This window comes from Alosa pseudoharengus, unplaced genomic scaffold (genome assembly GCF_046254945.1).
Source record: "Alosa pseudoharengus isolate Yale_2024_CS ecotype anadromous, Long Island Sound unplaced genomic scaffold, YU_APseudo_1.1 YU_APseudo_1.1_scf_18, whole genome shotgun sequence".
Taxonomy (NCBI): Eukaryota; Metazoa; Chordata; class Actinopteri; order Clupeiformes; family Clupeidae; genus Alosa; species Alosa pseudoharengus.
The window spans coordinates 24,529,178-24,549,596 of NW_027468650.1; the positions used below are offsets into that span (position 1 = coordinate 24,529,178).

The following is a 20,419-nucleotide window of genomic DNA, read 5'->3' on the forward strand; positions in this document are numbered from 1 at the left end:
GTGTTTAGGCACAGGCCCAGAGTGCACACTAGCATGTGTTTAGGCACAGGCCCAGCCGAGTGACTCACCTTCTGCAGGATGTCCATCTCCTCAGGGCTGAGGTCTCGGTCGATGGATGAAATGCTCTCCATGCTGTTTTTCCGGACAATCCCACCTGCAAACGGGTTGGCGATGACCCCAGGTGAAGACTGTAGACAATATGGGGAAACACCATGAATGGCAAACAATTATTTTCAATGGGTCAAAAACAGTTATCTGTTTCCGCTGAATGTGACATCTTGCAAAACGCTTGACATCTAAATTTATGGGCTAACAGGAGTGTATACCATGCGGGACAAGATATGGAGAGTTAGCTTTAGCCAGTTAGAATCAGTCATCCCATCCTACGATTTTTGAAAATACATAAAAAGTAAAAATCCAGGAAGAATCCCGGAACATTTGTAGTCATAGTACAAATTCTTTTAAAATCCCCCAAGTTGGCCCCGGCTGTGGCGCAACTGGCTGGGGCACCTGCACCGTATGCCGGCGACGCGGGTTTGATTCCCGCCCCGTGGTCCTTTCCGGATCCCACCCCGACTCTCTCTCTCCCACTCGCTTCCTGTCATTCTTCACTGTCCTGTCATTAAAGGCATAAAAAAGGCCAAAAAAATAAATAAAAAATTTCCCCCAGGTTGTGTCCGAGCATCTGTGCTTACCTCGATGCCTGTGACGTTGCGAGGGTCGAAGCCGTCGCACACCAGCAGCACCAGCGTGTCTCCGGTGGAGCGCAACACCCGCACCGCCTCCGTGTGAGTCATGCCCAGCAGGCTGTGGTTGCCCACCTCCAGGATACGCATGCCCACCAGCAGCCGTCCGTCACGCGCCGCCGCCCCTGTGGAGCTCACCTGAGAGAGAGGGGGAGAGAGGAAAGAAGAGAAGAGAAGGAGAGGGAGAGGGGGAGAAAGAGGAGAGAAGAGAAGAAAGAGCAAAGTAAAATGGCAGGGGAGGGGAAAGAGAAACAATTAAAGAGTGGAAGAGAGGTGATTAGAGTCCATTATGTATATTTATAAAACGGATAGTTCCGGTCCTTGATTATGACTGGTTGAATCGCGTTCGATGTCGTTGTATATTTTCCCGATATAGCACGGCTGAGACCACATTTCGTTCTATATTAATCGCTTAGAATGCATAACGGTTAAAATTCAAAGTTGCTGAGCAACAATTCCACGAGCGGTGGAACTATTCTATGGGGACTCCGCGGAAGAATGGACATTTGTAGATGAAATAGCTTTTACAGTTCATGATTATTTGTTTATTTTGTGTACATTTTTAATGTCCTATATGTGGTAGCCATTTTATAAAAGCAATAAGCCCCGAGAGGCCGCTCTATATCGTGAATATAGCACAGCTGAGGGGTGTTGTTAGGCACAAAGCGAGCGAAGCAAAGCTGAGTGCCGTTAAACAACCCTCAGCTGTGCTATATTCACAATATAGAACGGCCTCTCGGGGCTTATTGCTTAAATATTATAGTCAGTCTGGTATGACAAATACAGCCTCCTTTGGTAGGAGGAAGTGGTGTATCGTGGTGGTTACCTTGGAGATAAAGATGCCCTCATCTGTGGCGTCAAAGGGGTTTCCAGCGTGGCCTCTGGCTCCACCTCGAATGCTGATGCCCAGCTTCTCACCAGGCTGCTTCATGATCACGATCTCCTGCTCACAAAAAAGTGAGTTTCCAGTGCATATCAGAGTGATTCTTTGCCATAATTCTCATACAAATGCTCATATCTTCATGACATGACATAAACTAAGGTCACTAGGCATATCATAATGAATACATATATAGATACAGCAATCGGAGTGTGTGTGTGTGTGTGTGTATATATGTGTGTGTGTGTGTATATATGTGTGTGTGTGTGGGTATGTGTGTGTGTGTGTGTGTGTGTGTGTGTGTGTGCATACCTGCATGCCAGGTGGGGAGGGGTCCCGGCGTACCAGCATGCGGATCTCGTGCTTGTTGGAGAGCAGTGCTCTCACCGCCTCCTGGTGTGTAGCGTGCCGCAGGTCGGTGGTGTTCACCTCCAGGATCCGATCGCCCACACGCAGCCCACTCTGACACGCCAGCCCATGGGGGATCACCTGTGTACACACACACACACACACAGACACACACACACACACACACACACACACAGGTTAGAGAAAAATGTATCTAGGTTACATATCAGTGGCTCTTTAGGTCGGGGGTGTTTACAGAAAGAGGAAGACATCGAATTTAGCATGTGTCTGCTTGAAACTTAGTATCTTTAGTATGCATGTGCATATGGCTCAATTATGTTGCCATTTACCTTAGATATGAAGACCCCCGGCTCATTGACGCCAAACGGGTGACTTGCGTGATCGCTGCCACCCACGATACTCAGTCCTAGCGGTCCACCTGCTTTTACCAATATCACTTCCTGTGAGGAAAGGAAGCGTCAAGTGAGCATTCAAACCATGTCTTTGTGGGTATTATTCTGATTGGTTTGGTGATCTGGTTGTCAGGCATGCCTTGGCTAACTAATCTTAATTTGGGTATTCAGGGTGACATTTCCCAGGAAATTCTTAGCGAGCACAACAAACATCACTGAAATCTCTGTGCTCTAGGTGGTGGGAACCGGTGAGGAAGTTTGGATCAGTAAGGGACAGCATACATGATGACCTACTCTACTCGTTTGAACAACAACATCAGGTGAGATCATTGGGGGGTAGTACTGACAGGAATGGTTTGGACAGATGAACGGGCTGAGGGCTGGTTGTGGAGGGGAGCATGTTCATGTCTTGGCTGAACACACAACAATGAGGGACACTAGGGTATTCCGTCAGACCTAAAGCTACAAGAAAATGGTCATACCGTGTACCACTTTTGTTCGGGGCATTCAAGGAGCATTTTGAGACAAGTGGCATAAGATAAACAAAATCAAAAAGACAAAGTGTTTAATTAAGAGCATCCCTTTAGCATCCCTAAACCATTTTACTTTAATCTGGAACATTTGATGGTAAAGTAAATGAGTCTCATTTAACTTCCCCATCAAATTAAAATGTTCAATTTCAATTTCCTTAAACTTAAATATTAGGCAGATTGAAGTTGCGGGATCCATGTCTGCGCAGGCTTGGCCACAACATAATAATGCCAAATGCATTTATTGAAGTAATGCTACTGTGCTTTAGTACTTGGACTTGTCTTGGTATTTCTTCCTCCAATTAAAAGGCAAATAGTCTGGGACAAGAAATCTCATTACTGTAGGTCTCAGCAAAATGAACTGATATAATCACTTGTTTCTACCTTCAACAGCCATATTTACCAAGCACAGTTTTCCATAATAATGATTTTTACTTTTAAGGACAAAAGAAATATGCTGGTTCATCATGAATATTAATATGGTAAAATCCTTAATAGCTGGGGGGGGGGGCTCTGTCCCAGCCCCTTTCACCCTTTCTCTCTCTCTCTCATCCCTCCATCCCCTGAACTCACCTCGATGGGGTACTCGTCCTCCATGGTGCGGCTGAGGTGGTTGGCGTGCTCGTCGTTGGGCTCTTCCTGCTCGGGGGAGTCGGAAGGCTCTGGGGGCGGGGGGGAGTGGGCTCGGCCGCGGCCGGCGTGGGGGCCCTGCTCGCGCTCCACCAGCAGGGCGATGGTGGGGGAGGTGCCGGTAAGCAACGCTACTGCCTGGTCATGCCTGGCCTCTGTCATGTCTACACCATTGATCTGCATCAGTGACAGCCACACAACAACTGGGTGAGACTGGGGCGTTGGGGGGTGCCAGACACCCTCTCCAGGGGTGGGGTTGTACCAACTTTTAAGTGCATGAGGAGAAATCTGTCTATCTGAGTGTGTGAGGGCCCTTGGGAGACGGGTTTCCTACCTACAGGTAAAAGCAAAATCTTTTCTACTGGAGGGGGTGTGCATGTGAGAGAGACTATTATTTCACGTACAGATCTTTTGAAAGATAGTTTGCAAAAAATCTCTTCATGACAATTTGAGTTTCAGTTTTAAATGTTAAGAAATGCAAGGAGGTCATTAGTTAACAAGACAAAGAGCACAGGTCAGTCATCTGGTGGCTGGGTTAAAAAGTTAACAGTAGCTCCACCAGGTGTTAGTGATAGAAACTTGCTGTACTCTTACTTGGGTTAAAACATTTCCAGCAAATCCTGCCTTTCAATGCATATAAAAATCCCATGTCTGTATAACTGCTTTTAATCAGGCATACATTCCACAGCCATACAGCCTGAGTAAATGGCTGAGTGGCTATCATGCAGTGCCATGTCCAGTATCTAATATGCGTCAAGAGGAGAGAAGGAGAGCGAGGGCCCTGATTGAACGAAACGAGGCAAACAGGAGGAAGAGAAGAGAGAGGGAGGACAGTGAAGCTGACGAGAGAGCGGAGGTGGAAGGGCAGGAGAGGGGAGTGACAGGAGCAAGCCAGGGAGCATTCAGGAAAAACACTGCTGTGACCACTTCCTGTGTGTGTGAGGGCCAAGTCCCATAGTCCAGTTAGTAAGTACCAGTGGCCCTACTGATGTCCTAACTGAAGAACAGATGGATTCATACTTACTGCAAGTATGTGCACTCGTGTCTAAGCTAGACTGATGAGCCAGGCTGTTCAGCTTTACTTATTTAAAACAGAGAGGTGGTTTCAAAAGTGCCGCCTTAAATAAGCAAAGTTGAGAAGACTGAATACATCTGAATACTTATTGAATGACGGCTTCTTACTTGAGCAATACTTTTGGTTGCTTATCTATGACAATAATGATCTTAAAAGGGCTAAGGCTACTCAAAGCTACAAGCTACATTTAGCTACTCCACTCTTGCAAAGTCTTCCAGAGATCTGGTGACGAGACGGCGAACAGAAGCCAGCACTGACCATTCAGTATCAGCGCTTACCATTGGACGATTCATTGCCACCGCAGCTGCTGCTGCTATGGTAAGACATGCGGTTACCATGTCAGCGGGGCCACAGGCTCTGCCCACACACCGCCCCAACACCAACACCCAACACCGAGCAGGACCAGAGTGCGTTAGTGCTCATGCAGAGAGCAAGACAGGAAGAGAGGGATGAAGACCAGAGAGAGAGAGAGAGAGAGCGAGAGATAGAGAGAGATAGAGAGAGAGAAGGCACAGAGAAGAAGAGAGAAAGATATAGATGCAGAAGGATCCCCGGAGATCCAGAGAGAGGGGCAGCCATGTTCATTGAACAGCACATGTTCTTTTTTTGGCACTGAATCACAGGTGGAGGCAATGCCATTCAGGGTAAGATAGGGAGAAAGTTATAGCAGCAGAGAAATCAATTGTAGACACTGTTTCAGCCAGCTGAAGCATGCAGCAAAAAAACTACCAGGAACAGAACTTTGACGGCCTCAGGTTCAGACAGTGGGATGAACCTCACTGGATCAAATTTAACTGGCTTAACTGAGTGAGGTGGCAAAGGCTGTGGCTTAAATGCCACACGAGGATACATTTTGGGAATAGGTGGCCATAGTGTAACAAGCAATGTAGTGGTAAATAAATAATAAATGTGTTCAATAATGACACTGCCTTTTAAAACAGGAATATTTTTTCCTAGCTGCACACTGGCGCACTGGTGTCTGACTGTTAAGCCTGTATAGGTTAGTTAGCAAAAGCCTGTGTTAAAAGGGAAGACCTGAGGATCACGAGGCAGGAAATATCATGTAGAGGCCCTGCCTTTAGGGAGGTTCAGTAAAATGAGGTCTGAGGGTCATGCATTTGAGGGACAAGTTGACAACAAAGCAGAGAAACATCAGGCTGGAGAATGTTAAGATAGGAGCGAACAAATGCAATGTTCGGAAAAGTAGGCTTTTCAAATTCATTTGCCAGGCACATACTGAAGTTAGAGAGAGATGCCATGTAATGGTGTACGTGTTGGGGGTGGGGGGTGTAGTACTCACAGAGATGACCCTGTCTCCCACTTTGAGGACGTTGTCTCTGGACGCTGATCCGCCCTCTGCAATACGAGAGATGAAAATACCCTGCGGGAGGAGCAAAGAGAGGGTTGGAGAGAAATTCTCAAATGTACAACTAATGAAGACAAGGTGAGCATGTTAGTGCCCTGCGACGAGACGATTTTCTGTATAAGAGTAGTTGAAAAAAAAAGTAAGTTCTGACTATATATTGCTGATTTTCCCTAGCCTGACATAGTCACTCAATTCTAGTCAGAATTTGAGTCTGATACTGTCCGATGGGATGTGATTATGGTGAGTGTTTCAACCGATACAGGGGTTCTGCTTCTCCACAAATGCCTTAACATTGTTTTCTAGTTATTGCGCTAAATGTCTACCTTTTAGCAACAGCGTTTTTGTTAGGAAGAACCGGGAAGAATTAAACGTTTTATTTAAATGTCACTTACAAAGACATTGTACCATACTGAAAGCTAATATTTTGTCACTAGCAACCCACATATGTCCTCTGTCAAACACAGTTGCATTTTCAGCTCTGAACAAAACCGTTCAGGAGTTCTGGTCAGAACTGTGACTCAGCTCTGGTTCGGGCATAGTTGGTGCACAACGGAACAAGTCCAGACCGAACTTCCCGACCTCAAATGTTGTGGGCGAGGCAAAGTTCAGCTGGCATCCAGGCTAGATTCCCCCCAAAGCTTGAATTTTTTGTGACATTTTCTGAGCTTTTTTAAATCATTGAAGGCCACATGGGGGACATTCATTTGGGCAGTGTGTCTTCCCTAACCTGAGAAAATCAAGTCCTGCTCCGCTAGTTGCGCAACAGGAGACTGAATCACAGGCATTAGGCTACTGCTGGAGCAGCGAAATGACTGAAAAACAGCCACAGCCAAAAGCAAAATGAGTATCAGTGTCAGTGACAGTTGGTGACTAATGCCAGCCTGACCCGGGGGCACGGATTAGGGCTCCATGGGGCGATGTGGGAAGAGCGGGCATGAGAGCCTGGAGGATCTGGCACTGTACCACAGCAGCCATGTACACTGGGGAGGCCAGGGGTGGATGGCGCAACATAGTGCAATAACACACACTCACTTAGCAAGCACTGCTTTCACACACACACACACACCAACCCCCCAATCTCCCTCTTACACACAAACACAAACACGCACACCCATACACGCATCAATCCTCACCACGTGTACACACACACACACACACAATCTACAAGCAGACATAAACTCATTGGCCTTATACTTGTTGTCATATAAACTACCACTATGGGAGGTCAAGAGGGGCTTCCCTCTGGTGAGTATGCACTATATTTATCTCCTCGGCTTAGTCATAACCAAAAAGACAAGACTGACCAGATCAGCTGCTCATGGCGTGAGATGAAGGACTGTTTGTCAGTTCAAAACCAGCTACCAGGTGGGCAGCATAGCTTCCCAACTGTCAGTTTGCATTCTATAGAAAGGGTTTACATCAAGGAGGCTATAGGGTGGTGGTGGGCCAGCATACTCTCCTTGTGTCAATAACAGATTACTCAAGCGACTATTAAAGCACATCATTTACAAAAAAACAACATCAATGATACCACAGCTCAATCAATGTACTTTTCTTTACATGCACTCCAACCACACTGTATGTTGACCTAACTTACAAAGAAAGACATTCTTCTACATAAACAACTTCACAACTGGAAAAATCAACAACTGCAGAGCACCTCTAACCCTATTTTATACAGTCTATGCGCTAACCTCATGACAAAGAGTTACATGTAACTAGTCACTAACGCACAGCATTAACAGTCACTTACAAGAAGAAAGCTGTTGACCGGTTATAGCTCCTCCGGAAAGAGCACTTCCAGTTACTCAGCAAAAAATGGATGAGTGGTGCTGTGCATCGCCAAAGCCATTCCAGTAATGTGTAAGTGTGTGTGTGTGTGTGGGCATATGAATGCGTGTGTGTGTGTGCGTGTATTAGAAAGTAGTGTTACGATGAACATGCGGCCCGTCCATCCAGCAGCCCTATCAGATGTCAAGGACTGCTATTCATATCAGCGTCTCCCTGACGACCGCACTAAACGCTGTTCTTGAACAGACTGACATGGTGGGGGAAAAAAGAACCTTTCCACACACGTAAACCTAGCTACAAAGTGGTTCATGATGATGACGGCAGAAAGGCTTAGAGTCGTGACACTGTGAAGGTCAAGGAAAAAGGGGAAAGAACAATGCAACAGCTGAAGACACTGTACGTACTGAAATCTGTGATGTAACCACACAAGTATCTACCATGGTTAAGCAATCATGTAGCAAGAATGGTGAATAAGATCACATATATGGTACTTTCCTACAGAATAGCTGCTAAATGACAGATTTCGCCTTGCAGAATTCTAGTAAGCTCCTCTATGCAGTCCTATGCAGAGCAATCTCACAGAGGAATCCAGTGATCTCTCCTACAGCATGGAAAGACGTCACTACTCTAACAGCCTCAAAAGAAGGAAAACCCAACTCGGCTTACACTCTGAAATATTTAACAGGGGGCAGACCATGGCAGGCTTATACACAATGACACACTTATACACAATGACACCCCTGGACAGGACTAGTGTAAGGGTCGATGACAAGTGACAACAGACACCAGTTAAGGACTTGGGTAAACAAACATACAGCATTTACAAAAAACCTGCCATAAGCAGAGAAGTGCTGTATGTGTGCTGCAAGTAACCTCTAAGGAAAATATGGAAACACATACAGTACCAAGTGCTAAAGGCATGTGACCGACCATATAAGTGTGCATGTGACTAAATATAAATGTGGCTGTGTCTCACCGTGTCTCCAGTCCGGTAGGGTGTGGAGCCCTTTCCTCCAGCGATGCTAAAGCCCAGACCCTTGTCGTTGCGCAGCAGGCATGTGGACAGGCGAAAGGTGTCGGTGCTGGGTGCGGGTGAGCCGGGCTCCATGCAGAACGGAACACCGCTGGCGCGCCGCTCCCGCGGGAAGTAGTCGTCTTCAGGCCGCAGCGGCGTGGTGGTGATGGCGTTCTCCGGTTCCACCATCCGCTCCCGCAGAACCGTCATGGTGACGGCCGCACCCGAGCTCCGCAGAGCCTCCACTGCTGTGTGGTGCTCAGCACCCTGCAGGAGGACATCATTCACCTGTGGATGGGAGAGAGAAAAGGAGAGGGGGTTGAAAACTGGAAATACACAGAAGAGTATACGGGTAGACATTTCATTCTCACCTTGGGGTACACTAAGAATCCACACAGATCAGAACAGAATCAATAAACCTACACACACACCAAAGGTCACAGAAATAGTCACACAGAAGGCTTTACCTCTAGGAGTTTGTCTCCCACTTTAACTCCTGCGCGTGCAGCAGGCCCCTCCTCTGACACTCTCGAGATGAAGATGCCCTGCAGACCACAAGCCACAAAACAATCAGCCAACTCTACACCAGGGGACTAAAAAGCACAAGTACTAGTATAAGAATTAACTTTGTGTACAAACATATGTATTATCTCCCTGGGTCTGACTCAAATTTATGGTTGAATTACATAGTTCAAACCAGCCTGGTGGTCATATAGACATTTTGTGATGCGACTCCAGTCATTAATAGAGGATCATCATTCTATGATACTAGATAAATTACAATAGGCGCTTTACCTCATCATCCCCCTTATAGGGTGTGGAGCCCTTTCCACCAGCAATACTGATACCCAGACCTCCTGTCTGCCTGTGGATGGTCAGGGTCAACTGCAAGAGAGGTCACAGTTCAAGTGTCAATGATCACCCCCCTCCCAACACCACCAGTGACCTTCACACATGCTTCAGCCCGCTGCATACAAACTAAAACATTCACAAAATGGAATTCATGGGAAAATATCTTAGCATTCAGAAATGGTACATAACCACCCTGTGATTCATGGGTAATGTAGTTTAGCTGCTCTTCCTGGTGTGCAGCTGGCTGAAGAAGGTGAGCACTGATTAAAAACATCAGTAGAGTATGCAACAATAACATGCCTTGGACAACGTGATGGACAGACAGACAGTCAACACTGAGTCAGTAGGGCGGACATGTGAATCCAAGTGAAAAGGATTGTGTAAGGAAAAATGCTTTAAGGTTTAACACTAGAGGCAAATCTAGATTTAGCTGAAGAAAGTTTCATTACATACAAAAGGGGAAATCATCAAAATCAGCAAATGTGATGACCAAATTACAATCCAGACGCTTTGGATTAACATTCACCCCAGAGTGAGACACAAACATCATCTACATAAACACACATTAACCTACACGAGTTTTTTATGGACACTCAGAGACACACAATTTCAGGCAGAGGGGGAGACCATAACATGAGTCACAATGCCAAAATACACAAACAACAAACTCCTCCGCAACCAGCAAGATGAGGGAAAGAAGGGGACAAAATGGGTATGGTTAAGGGTAAACATGAGAGAGAAACCATTCCTGACAAGCCATGCAGAGAGCGATTGAGTGAGGGGTGGATGGGTGGGTGAGTGAAGGGGTAGTAGAGGGAATTGGGAGGGAAGGGGGCAAGAACTGTAAGACTGGGAGGGTTGAACTCTGGGAGTCAGTCATCGGCTCGTCCATAATGCTCTTCTGCTGGAGTTAACTCACACTGGAGACCATATGCAGTGTGTCCATGCAAGTGTGGGCTTGACAAATCTACTGGAGCACAAAACATACTCTACAAGGACCTTTCGTAAGTGCACATTCATTCAATATGTTTATCTAACTGCACTTATGTGACATCTTAAAACCTGCTTTTATACCTGGTGAAGCTAATGGGTGTGTTAGCTTTAGCCAAGAGATCTAATACCATTCAACTCTGGCATCAGTGTGTTGGTTAAAAAGACTTATTCTTGTTTTTATTATATTATATTGGCTGCTGAAATAGCTATAGCTAATAGTTGATGTGCTCACAGGCGATTTGGGATCATGATGTAACCTGAATTGACTCGGGAGATTTGATGAATTGTGTCGCTATGTTTCTAGAGTGGTAGTTGTTGGTGCCTGCACCAACGGCTTGCGTTTTGGATGGTTGTCTTGCTGATGGGATCATAAATGGTCACAGCAACGAAGAGGATTGATTGAAAATGTGTTGGTATTCATTGGTGCCCACATCAAGGGCTTGGGTTTTGTTTGGTTATGTTGCTGATCGGATCATTAACGGCCACAGCAACGAAAAGATGAATGAACAAAGAATTTGTTGTTAGAGAACCCATCATTTATGTGGAGGGAGGTGGGTCTGAAAGTTGAGCTGAGTAGTTGACACTACTGTTGAGCCTGGACCTAGCTTAATGAAACACCAATGAAGGAAGGTGCCTGCTGGATAACCCCAGTGAAATGCTCACAAAGGCTGTTCTGTTGGTGATGCGCATGAAGGTTGTTTTGTTGGTGATTTTTGTTTAGCTGCTTTGGAGTCCTTTGGTTGTGCAATTAGGCTACCGGCAGCGCATGTGATACTGAGAAGCAGGGCCGCTACAGATCCTGGCTACAACATGCGGTGCATTTACCAGCCACCAGCCAACTATGCATTGTTGTTGTATCCTGCGCTATGTTTAATAAGCTTGGTTGTAGATTTGCCACTGTAGGAAATCCCCTACCTACAGCACAAGGAAGTTAACAACTTTCCTGTGCATATCTTAGCCAGCCAACCAGAAAATATTACACCTAAATTGGAAAACTAAACCCATGTTGCAGGATTGAAATGTGTCATTGCCTGGTCATAGGGAAGTAATGGCAAGGGCCTAGTACCGTCTTCTACCACTAACACATAAAGGATCATGACATTTTTAAGGGTTCTGGCCTTAACGAGTGCCCTGCTTGAAGTAGGGAATATGATGAACCCTGATGGAGAAACCACATCTGGGGTGAAGGGATACTAGAGCAATTTATAGAGATCTATAAGCATCCGTCCCATTAATGGTTAGATGTACATCTTTAAATATCAAAGGAAATTCAAAGGAATTCTGACTGCTCTCTAGACAGTGAGATTCAGTATAATTAAGAGTGGGCAATTAACCGTGTAGCTAGATTCTTACTGGTACTGCTATATTACTTGAGTTAAACAATTCTTTAGGGTGAGTTGAAAGGCAACGAGGATTCTCTTTCTATGGCATTATGTATCATTTTAATGGTAAATGAGGTACGTGTTCTGATTATTTCATACCAACATACACTTGTTTTCAACCTTAGTGTTTGTTTAAAGCAGTAAATGTGTGGCGAAATTATGGAACTGTTTTCAGTAGTCTGAAATAATATGGCACTGCCATATTGACTAATGGAAGAACTTTGAGGGCTTGCTTATGTAATAATTTGATCAACAACATCTGTTGGAGAGAGCTTCTTCCACCTTGATTTTGTCGTGAAACTAAGCTCACTGATTTGGGCTCAGAAAACATATAAATTGATTATATGGGGGAAAAAAAATTGCTTCTTGTTGAAGTGTCCCATCGGCACTAAACAATTCTGCAGCCTCGCAGATGGATTTATAAGAAAGAGATGGGACGTCGTGGGGAGATGTGAGTAGAGTAGTAGAAAGAGAGGAATCAAGAGGAGGGAGGGAAGGAAACCCCAGAGCTGTGCAATCCTTCTGGTAGGGGAGAGGTGTGGAAAGATGCCAAGTAAACTTCATTCTCAAAAAAAAAATATGATGTACATAAAAACATCACATCCTTTGCCACAGATGGCGTCCAACCTGGAAAGGAGACAAAAAGCAAAATAGAACCGCCGGTCTAAAATGCCTCAGCTTTCCAGTACTTGGACTTTATCAGCACTTCCATTGTCTCTCCTAACCAGAAGGTGGCTACACTCTGGTGCCTCAGAAGTGAGTTTGGGGGTTGTTTGTCCCGTGGCATTGGGTTGGATTAATCATGGAATTTTCATGGGTTGCTTGGGTTGTTTTACGTTGGAGAAGAGAGAAAGAGAGGCGGATGTACACAGAGAGAGAGAGAGAGAGAAAGAAAGAGAGAGAGAGAGGTAGGTTGGATGGGAAAGAGAGTAGGTACAGACCTCTTCCTCCTCAATTCGAGCAGGCTCAATCAGCAGATTATTGACTTGATCAAATGACACCCCCTGTTAGGATAGGAACCAGCGAGAGGCATGCGGATTAGTGAGGCCAAAAAATAAAAACCTGCACTCATACCCACACACACACATACACACACACACACACACAACAAAATGAAACAAAACAAGAATGAGGACAATAAAGAAAAATGGACAAAAAAGTGACATCACTCTCTCAGGCACACATACGCACACATTCATTCTTTCCGTATGAATGCTCTGCATAAAAGAAGCATGCTCAGTGGCAGAAATAACTGAAAAGGGCCCTCGTTCAAAGCAGGGGTGTGAATTTAGAAAATCCCCAGGATGGAGGCACCTCCACTGGGCTTTTGTCGTCTGCTCTGTTGGACGCCACTGAGCAGCAGCAGGCTTTTCTTTGCTAGGCCACCCAGGCCAATCACAGATGCAGGCAGAGGTGGAGAGTCGAGACCAGGGACGCAGTGAGCGTGCTCAGAACGTGGGGAAGAGAGAGGAGAGTGTGAGGGAAAAGCAGTAACCTCTGCCCAAAGCAAAGGGCAAGTCCAGAAAGCCAAGTCACCAAAGCTTAAGGTCGGAAGGTATCTGACAACTGTAATCTGAATAATAAAAGTACCTACTTACAGATGTTAGAACTTATTTTGTATAATGAAATGATAAAAGCAGTAGAGGGGGCATCATAGAAATTTATAAATCTAGAGTCTTAAATGTTGGCAAGTAAGTAGGAAGCAGGTACCTATTTCTGGATACATTGTGGTAAACAGTTTCCCTTTACGCTTTGTATTCATACCTTCATATATTTTGGGAGCAAACAGTTACAGGAAGTGATTTGAACAACTTCAAAAGCACTACTTCTCTTTCATTCTACAATTTCCTGTTTCCTAGGCCTATTGGTCGTTGGGTCTCAAAGTTTCCACCACTGCCACGCATATCCTCTGGAGGGTGATCTCTCGCGCGCGCACACACACACACACACACACACACACACACACACACACACACACACACACACACACACACACACACACACACACACACACACACACACACACACACACACACACACACACACACACACACACACACACACACACACACACACACACACACACACACACACACACACACACACAGAGAGAAGACACTTCCGACATACATATTGTATGTGTACAGTAACAATCCCACAGGACAGAACAAAAACACAGCATTCATTCAGGTTATAACACACACACACACACACACACACACATCTTAACCCATGGTCAAATACCATGGGCTGTAACACAAACACACTCATACAGACACACACATTGCAGGCTGTGGCTTTTTGATCCCTGATCCCCTCTCTGTGCATTTAGGTAAATGTATGCTGTAAGGTGGCCATAGCAGTACAGATGCATGTGAGGAGAAAACCTGTCGGGGCTCAGAGAACTAAGACTAGATGGTGAGGGACATATACTCAGTAAAACGGGACTAGGCTGGGACAGGCCTGTACAGTGACCCCTTCAGTCTACTTCTCTGGTCTAAATAAACAATAAACAATTATTTTTTTATTTTTTTATTTATATATATATATATATATATATAAATATATATGCCATTTTTCTAACGCTTGATCAGAACATGCCCTGGAGTAAAAGAAATGATCATGTCAGAATCATGATGACATTGAGGTGAACCTATGGTCCTATAAACTTAGAATTGGCTCATACCATTACTTGCCATACTGAACAGCATACAAGTCGGGGCAAACCTACAAAACAAACCTCTAAGTTGAGAGAGGATCAAGGATCTAATGACAAGCTGGTACAGCAAAGCACTGAAAAAATGGCATAGTTATCATTTATTTACATCAATTGTGATTGTTGTTATTATAGATCAATTAGAATCAGAAGAATGTGTACTTGGTTATTTTCAGGTCAGTTCGCCTCACTCACACTCACACACATTCACACTTCAGTGCAAAAGTCAGGGGGCACTTTTCAAGGGTAGTGGATTGGCTCAACAGAAATGAGAAACAGCAAATAATGTGGTGGAAATGAAGCGCGCTAAAGGTGTGGGCGGAGACACAGGCAAAATAAATGGGGGCAGAGAGAGGTTGAAGGGAGGGACCAATGTGGAGAGACCTGGAGCAGGAGGGGCCAATGACAAGGGAGAAGAGGGGGCTTCTGTCATTTGAGATCCCTCCCTATCAGGAAGCCCTTCATAACGGCCCAATAACGTTCCCGACAGTTAGCGCTTGAGAGTTGACAGGCTAGCGTAAAACATTTACATGTGTGTTTTAGTGTACTGGAGTCTATCTGACTTGTCAGGGTGTGAGATGACGGTGTGTTGGAATAGCCTGTTAAGAGACACCTCATTTAAATGGAGAAGGAAGAGGAGTGTGTGAAGACCAGCTCAGGGAAACTGATTAATGTTTATCAGAGGCCTCTGGTGTTCAGTTTACTAAGCTTGTAACCGAGCCTCTGTATAGGCTCACACAGTCCTGGCCAAATTGCATGAGGAAGTTTATGTGCGTGAGAAAGTTGAGTGTGTGTGTGTGTGTGTGTGTGTGTGTGTGTGTGTGTGTGAGTAGAAGGGTCTCTAATTATTACTTTTTGTGTCTCTTTACACTTCCACCAGTGCACACTGTGAAACCTGTAAGTGGTACTGAGGAGAGACGCACAGACAGCACTGGGACTGTCTGTCAATCAGCTCAACAAAGAAGCAGCACAGAGAGAAAGAGCTGTAAACATCAATCAATCAACCAACCAACCACCATCACAAAGATAATGAAAAGCTCATCCACATAATCTGAAACCATGCAGTTGCAACTGACATATTCCCAAGTGACAACAACCCAAATGCATAGTGCATGATAGTAAGATGAACACTTATTCCTGTGCATCTTAATGTGGGCAAGTGCCTATGTATGTGTCTCCAGGCAAATTGCAAAATGCAAGGTCAGTTAACATGCATTTCAGTCAATGCTAAAACTGCACCCAATCGCTAGTGTTCCTGTGTTTGTAATGCAACATTCATGTGTCTATCTATTCAAATGTGTGTATGCTTGTGTATTTGACTTCTGCTGATACAACGTTTGCACAACAAAATGTTCAGTCCCTAGTAGAATGGCCTTTGTGCAGAAACCTAGCAGCTGTTCTAACAATAACAACACAACCACTTAACCACCACTGAGCAGATCCCAGCTGGAGCTGGCCCTGGATCTTACCTTGACCGGCTGCAAGGAGGAGTTGACGTGCAGCAGCCGGCTGTTCTCCAGCTCTGGGCCCGGCGTCCGCTGAAGCAGCGGCGTAGAAGCGCTCACCCCTTGCTCCTCATCATCCTCCTCTTCCTCTCTCTGTCTCATGTCCTTTCGCTCCTCCTCTTCCTCCTCCTCCTCCTCCTCCTCCTCTTCTGCGTTGTTCTGCTCGTGCGGGGAGTGGGGGAGGCTATCGGGGTTGTAGCCCTGTAGCAGGAGGGCGGCCACGGCCTCGGGCTTGGGCAGCTTGGTGATCTTGAAGTGCTTTTTGTAGTGTGGGGTGTCCTTGCGGATCAGGCGCTGCTTCTGGCCAGGGTATGGGGGAGGCGGCTCGGCGTTGTCGTCGCTACCGCCATCGTCATTGTCCTCGTCATCGTCTTCATCGTCGTCACCGCCTCGGATGATGGGTTCCTCAGCAAAGTGCACAGTGGGCTGATGGGAAAGACAGGACAAACAGAAAGATGATAATTACTCAAGAGTCATTAATATTGAGGTCCAACACCTTCAGCAGCCGAAAGTAGCAATCTTCTGGTTCAGACATACAGTACTATTATTATTAATATTATTATTATGAAGCAGACATTTAAACTTATATTTCTGTGTTTAAGAACCTTTTGAGATGGCCCACTCTACTGAGCATGATTGTGAGTCTGTCACTCGCTTCAAACAAATGATATAACAGTGTTGCAGTTATCTGGCATGTGATCAGGTAACCGCTGCACTCACTGTCAGACATATAAAGGCTCTCAGCGTGGACAGGAAACGGGCTATTTTTAGGTTTCTCACCTCAATATACTCCACCTCCATCTCATCTAGCTCCTCGTCCTCCTGGTCGTGTCTGTGGCCGTCCACCAGAGCCTCCCTCTGGTTGTTGAGGCCCTGCCTCTCATCATGGGAGGTCGCAGAGGCAGTGCTGTTGGAGGCCTGAGAGTCGTGGCTTTGATTGGACACTCCACTCAGGCGCTTCTCCTGCAACCAATTATAAAAAAGAATAATTAATGCAGTGATGCACAACACCAATTTACACTAGACTGAGAAATTAACATTCTCAGTCTAGACTCTGGTGTGACTCACTACTTTTCTATTGGCAGACTTGAATAATCCTTGAATAAAAGAAGTAGAAGCTGGTGGCGAGAATTTCTAAATATCCCTCATATCTTCATATGGAGTAAAATATTTACATGAGCAAGAGTGGTAGTATGCTTGTGTGTGTGTGTGTGTGTGTGTGTGTACCTCTGAATCGGGAGACTCCAGGTCCCCGTCTGGTTTGGCGGTGTAGGCCTCGTTTCTGCGCTCCTCTATCACCTTCTTCATCACCTTCAGCTCGCTGGGGTGGGGAGTTGCCCTGCGCTGGAGACCCTGCTAGGAAACACATGAGCACACACCAATGTTAGTATAGACGCTCTGATACATTAACTCATACACTTCTGAAACACTTCAAATCAGTATCACCATGTTTGTAATTTCTTATCAAAGGTTTCCAGAAATCTGTTTAATTCCATTCAGCTTTGATAACTTGTTGTGTCAAGGGGCAACTGTGGCCTACTGGTTAGGGCTTGTAACCGGAACGGCTGAAGTGCCCTTGAGCAAAGCACCTAACCCCTCACTGCTCCCCGAGCGCCGCTGTAGCAAGGCAGCTCACTGCTCCGGGTTAGTGTGTGCTTCACCTCACTGTGTGTTCACTGTGTGCTCTGTGTGTTCACTAATTCACGGATGGGATAAATGCAGAGACCAAATTCCTTGTATATGCTTGTATAGTACTGTATACTTGCCCAATAAACCTGATTTACATTTACAGATTATTCCTTATAGATTTGCAATGTAGAGCAGGATAAGGCCCTACAATGGCATTGTATCCCTTCTTCCCCACTGTCCTCAAGGCTACTGCTGGTCCTGTGCTGTTGGGGTGGTTGCCATGGTTCTAACAGTGCGCTTACCCTTCTCTCCGCAGCAGCTTCGTCGTCCTCTTCCTCTGGCTTGGCCTCCTCTTGGAAGTGGATGACCGACACGCGGTTAAGGTTGCTGTCTGTCCAGGACTCATCCACACTGTTCTGTAGTAGGTTCTCTGTGGGCGAAGGGGAGAAAAGAGAAGGCATGCATTAGAATTGGGGTGTTAGAAGGAGATGGAGAGGCCGTTCACTTTGTGGAGGTCGTTAAAAGAGTGCAGATATGTGTTGTGGTCACATTGTGGACATTCTGGATTGTGTGGTCATCAATGAATCAATTGTCCGCAAGACAACTAGTGCGTGTGTGGGTGCTGTGTTGATGTAAGCATATTTAGACTAGTCAAAGCATGCCAGCACGCATGGATATGTGTGTGTGTGTGTGTGTGTGTGTGTGTGTGTGTGTGTGTGTGTGTGTGTGTGTGTGTGTGTGTGTTTTAAGACTCACCAAGGCTGGGCGTGGGTTGCTGGGGTAGGAGGTAGCAGGTTAGCACCTTCTCTCCGGTCTGCTCATCATCCTCGGTCTGGAACTTGAGCATGGGCTGCGACTGGTTCTCTGCCAGCCACATGGCTTTCAGGTTCAGGTTAGCCAGAGCAAATGGCAGGTTCTGCAGTCTGAGAGACAGCAAAGGACACAGAGAGACAGAGAGATATATATGTACAAAACAGAGACAGCAAGGCGTGGTTGTTAATACTGTATTCATTTAACATAATAACCTGATCATTCGATCAGAAGTGTGTTGACTAAAACAATTTCATGTTGTTGCTTACAAAGATGCCTGTGTGCACATTCACACATTTGTAAACAAAAGCAGTGGAGCCACATACAAAAGCCTGATAAAAGCCTTATTGATATTGGCAGCCAAAGAGATCTAATTTCCTCCTTCCAACTAGCCACACACTTACACACACAAAGAAAAGTATCACTTTGGGGTGTGGCTCCGTCAGGTATAACATGACCTCACTGCAAAATTATGGTCTAATGGGTAAGCATTAAGCTTTCCGCTGGTGTGTGTGTGTGTGTGTGTCTTGTTTAACTTGGAAATGAGTGCACGTCTCAGATAGTTTGCATGTATAAATGCTTGTATAAAGAGATGCAAGTCCAGTGTATGAGCTGCGTGTGAGTGTCTCGGGGTGTGTGTCCATTCACCTGTTCCCAGCCACGTCCAGCACGTGCAGCTCGGTGGCGTCAGCGAGCTCAGCGGGCAGCTTGGCCAGCCGGTTGTCCCGCAGCGAGAGCACGTTCAGACAGGCACAGCCGCCCAGCTCAGGGGGCACCGTGCCAAGCCGGTTCCGGTCCACGTTCAGGTTGGTCAGCTTCTTGAGCTTCCCCAGCGAGCGGGGCAGAGACTGCAAGAGGGGTGGGGGCAGACCCATCCGCCAACCATTAGACCATCTGCATGCCATTTCCCCTTAAATACTATCAGGACTATACCCACTGTGGATTTACATGCTCAACTAGACCAATTAAGATAGTATCTCTATTACTGGCTGTCTGCCCATTACTGGACAGTACAAGGAGACGTTGTCTGTGTGTTTATCACTCAGATCTGACTAAGTGAAGCGAGTAATTAGCCTGAGAGTGGTACTGTCTCCTGAGCTTTAACCAGAGGCACTCACACACATGTAACACATACACAAGTACTGGCTAATGAGACAGTGCGCTGAGTACCTGCAGGAGGTTCTCGGTCAGCATGAGTTCCGTCAGGTTCTCACACTCTCCCAGGGAGTCTGTGAGTTGCAAAAGCCGGTTCTGGTCCACTTTCAGAATGGACAGTTGCTTCAAGGAGCCTGGGGGTGGCATTGTACATTTGTAAGCATGAGACACACTAGGTTAAACACACACACACACACACACACACACACACACACACACACACACACACACACACACACACTTTGATACAACAAGAGGAATGAAATGTTTTAGACTCATTTTGGGTGATGTATTTAACGCTCAGATGGTAACAAAAAATACTTTGTATCCACATTAAAGTCATGAATAGAAGAAAAGTAATCAGACCCTTGTTATACTCAAACCTTACAGAAAAATACCAAGTGACCTTTACTGCTATAAAAGTGCACTACCACTAGGGGTCAGTCTGTCATAGGCTCATATCTAACTCACTAATGGTGCATGCATATGCCCTAAAATGCTTTGGTGGGATGGTCTATGCCAGCCCCTTGAACGAATCCTACTCTCTCAAATAATGACAATGGCTAATGACAGGCAACATAAC

The 20,419-nt window shown here is 45.8% G+C and overlaps 1 protein-coding gene across 7 annotated transcripts in view; it reads right to left on the bottom strand.

The window, feature by feature from the left end:
- scrib (scribble planar cell polarity protein) overlaps positions 1–20,419 on the bottom strand; it is an 82,914-nt gene that overhangs the window by 23,302 nt on the left and 39,193 nt on the right. For 5 of the 7 annotated variants that reach the window (XM_076290701.1, XM_076290695.1, XM_076290696.1 and 2 more), the window contains exons 9-26: positions 19,852–19,970; positions 19,330–19,529; positions 18,628–18,794; positions 18,174–18,301; positions 17,470–17,598; positions 17,023–17,205; positions 16,207–16,668; positions 12,963–13,025; positions 9,590–9,679; positions 9,262–9,339; positions 8,756–9,082; positions 5,923–6,003; positions 3,491–3,724; positions 2,325–2,435; positions 1,939–2,115; positions 1,573–1,689; positions 696–884; positions 69–188 (exon numbers count right to left, since the gene is read on the bottom strand). In XM_076290701.1, coding sequence (XP_076146816.1) covers positions 69–188; positions 696–884; positions 1,573–1,689; positions 1,939–2,115; positions 2,325–2,435; positions 3,491–3,724; positions 5,923–6,003; positions 8,756–9,082; positions 9,262–9,339; positions 9,590–9,679; positions 12,963–13,025; positions 16,207–16,668; positions 17,023–17,205; positions 17,470–17,598; positions 18,174–18,301; positions 18,628–18,794; positions 19,330–19,529; positions 19,852–19,970 — 2,975 coding nt within the window. The other 2 variants (XM_076290699.1, XM_076290700.1) reach the window with 2 other exon arrangements.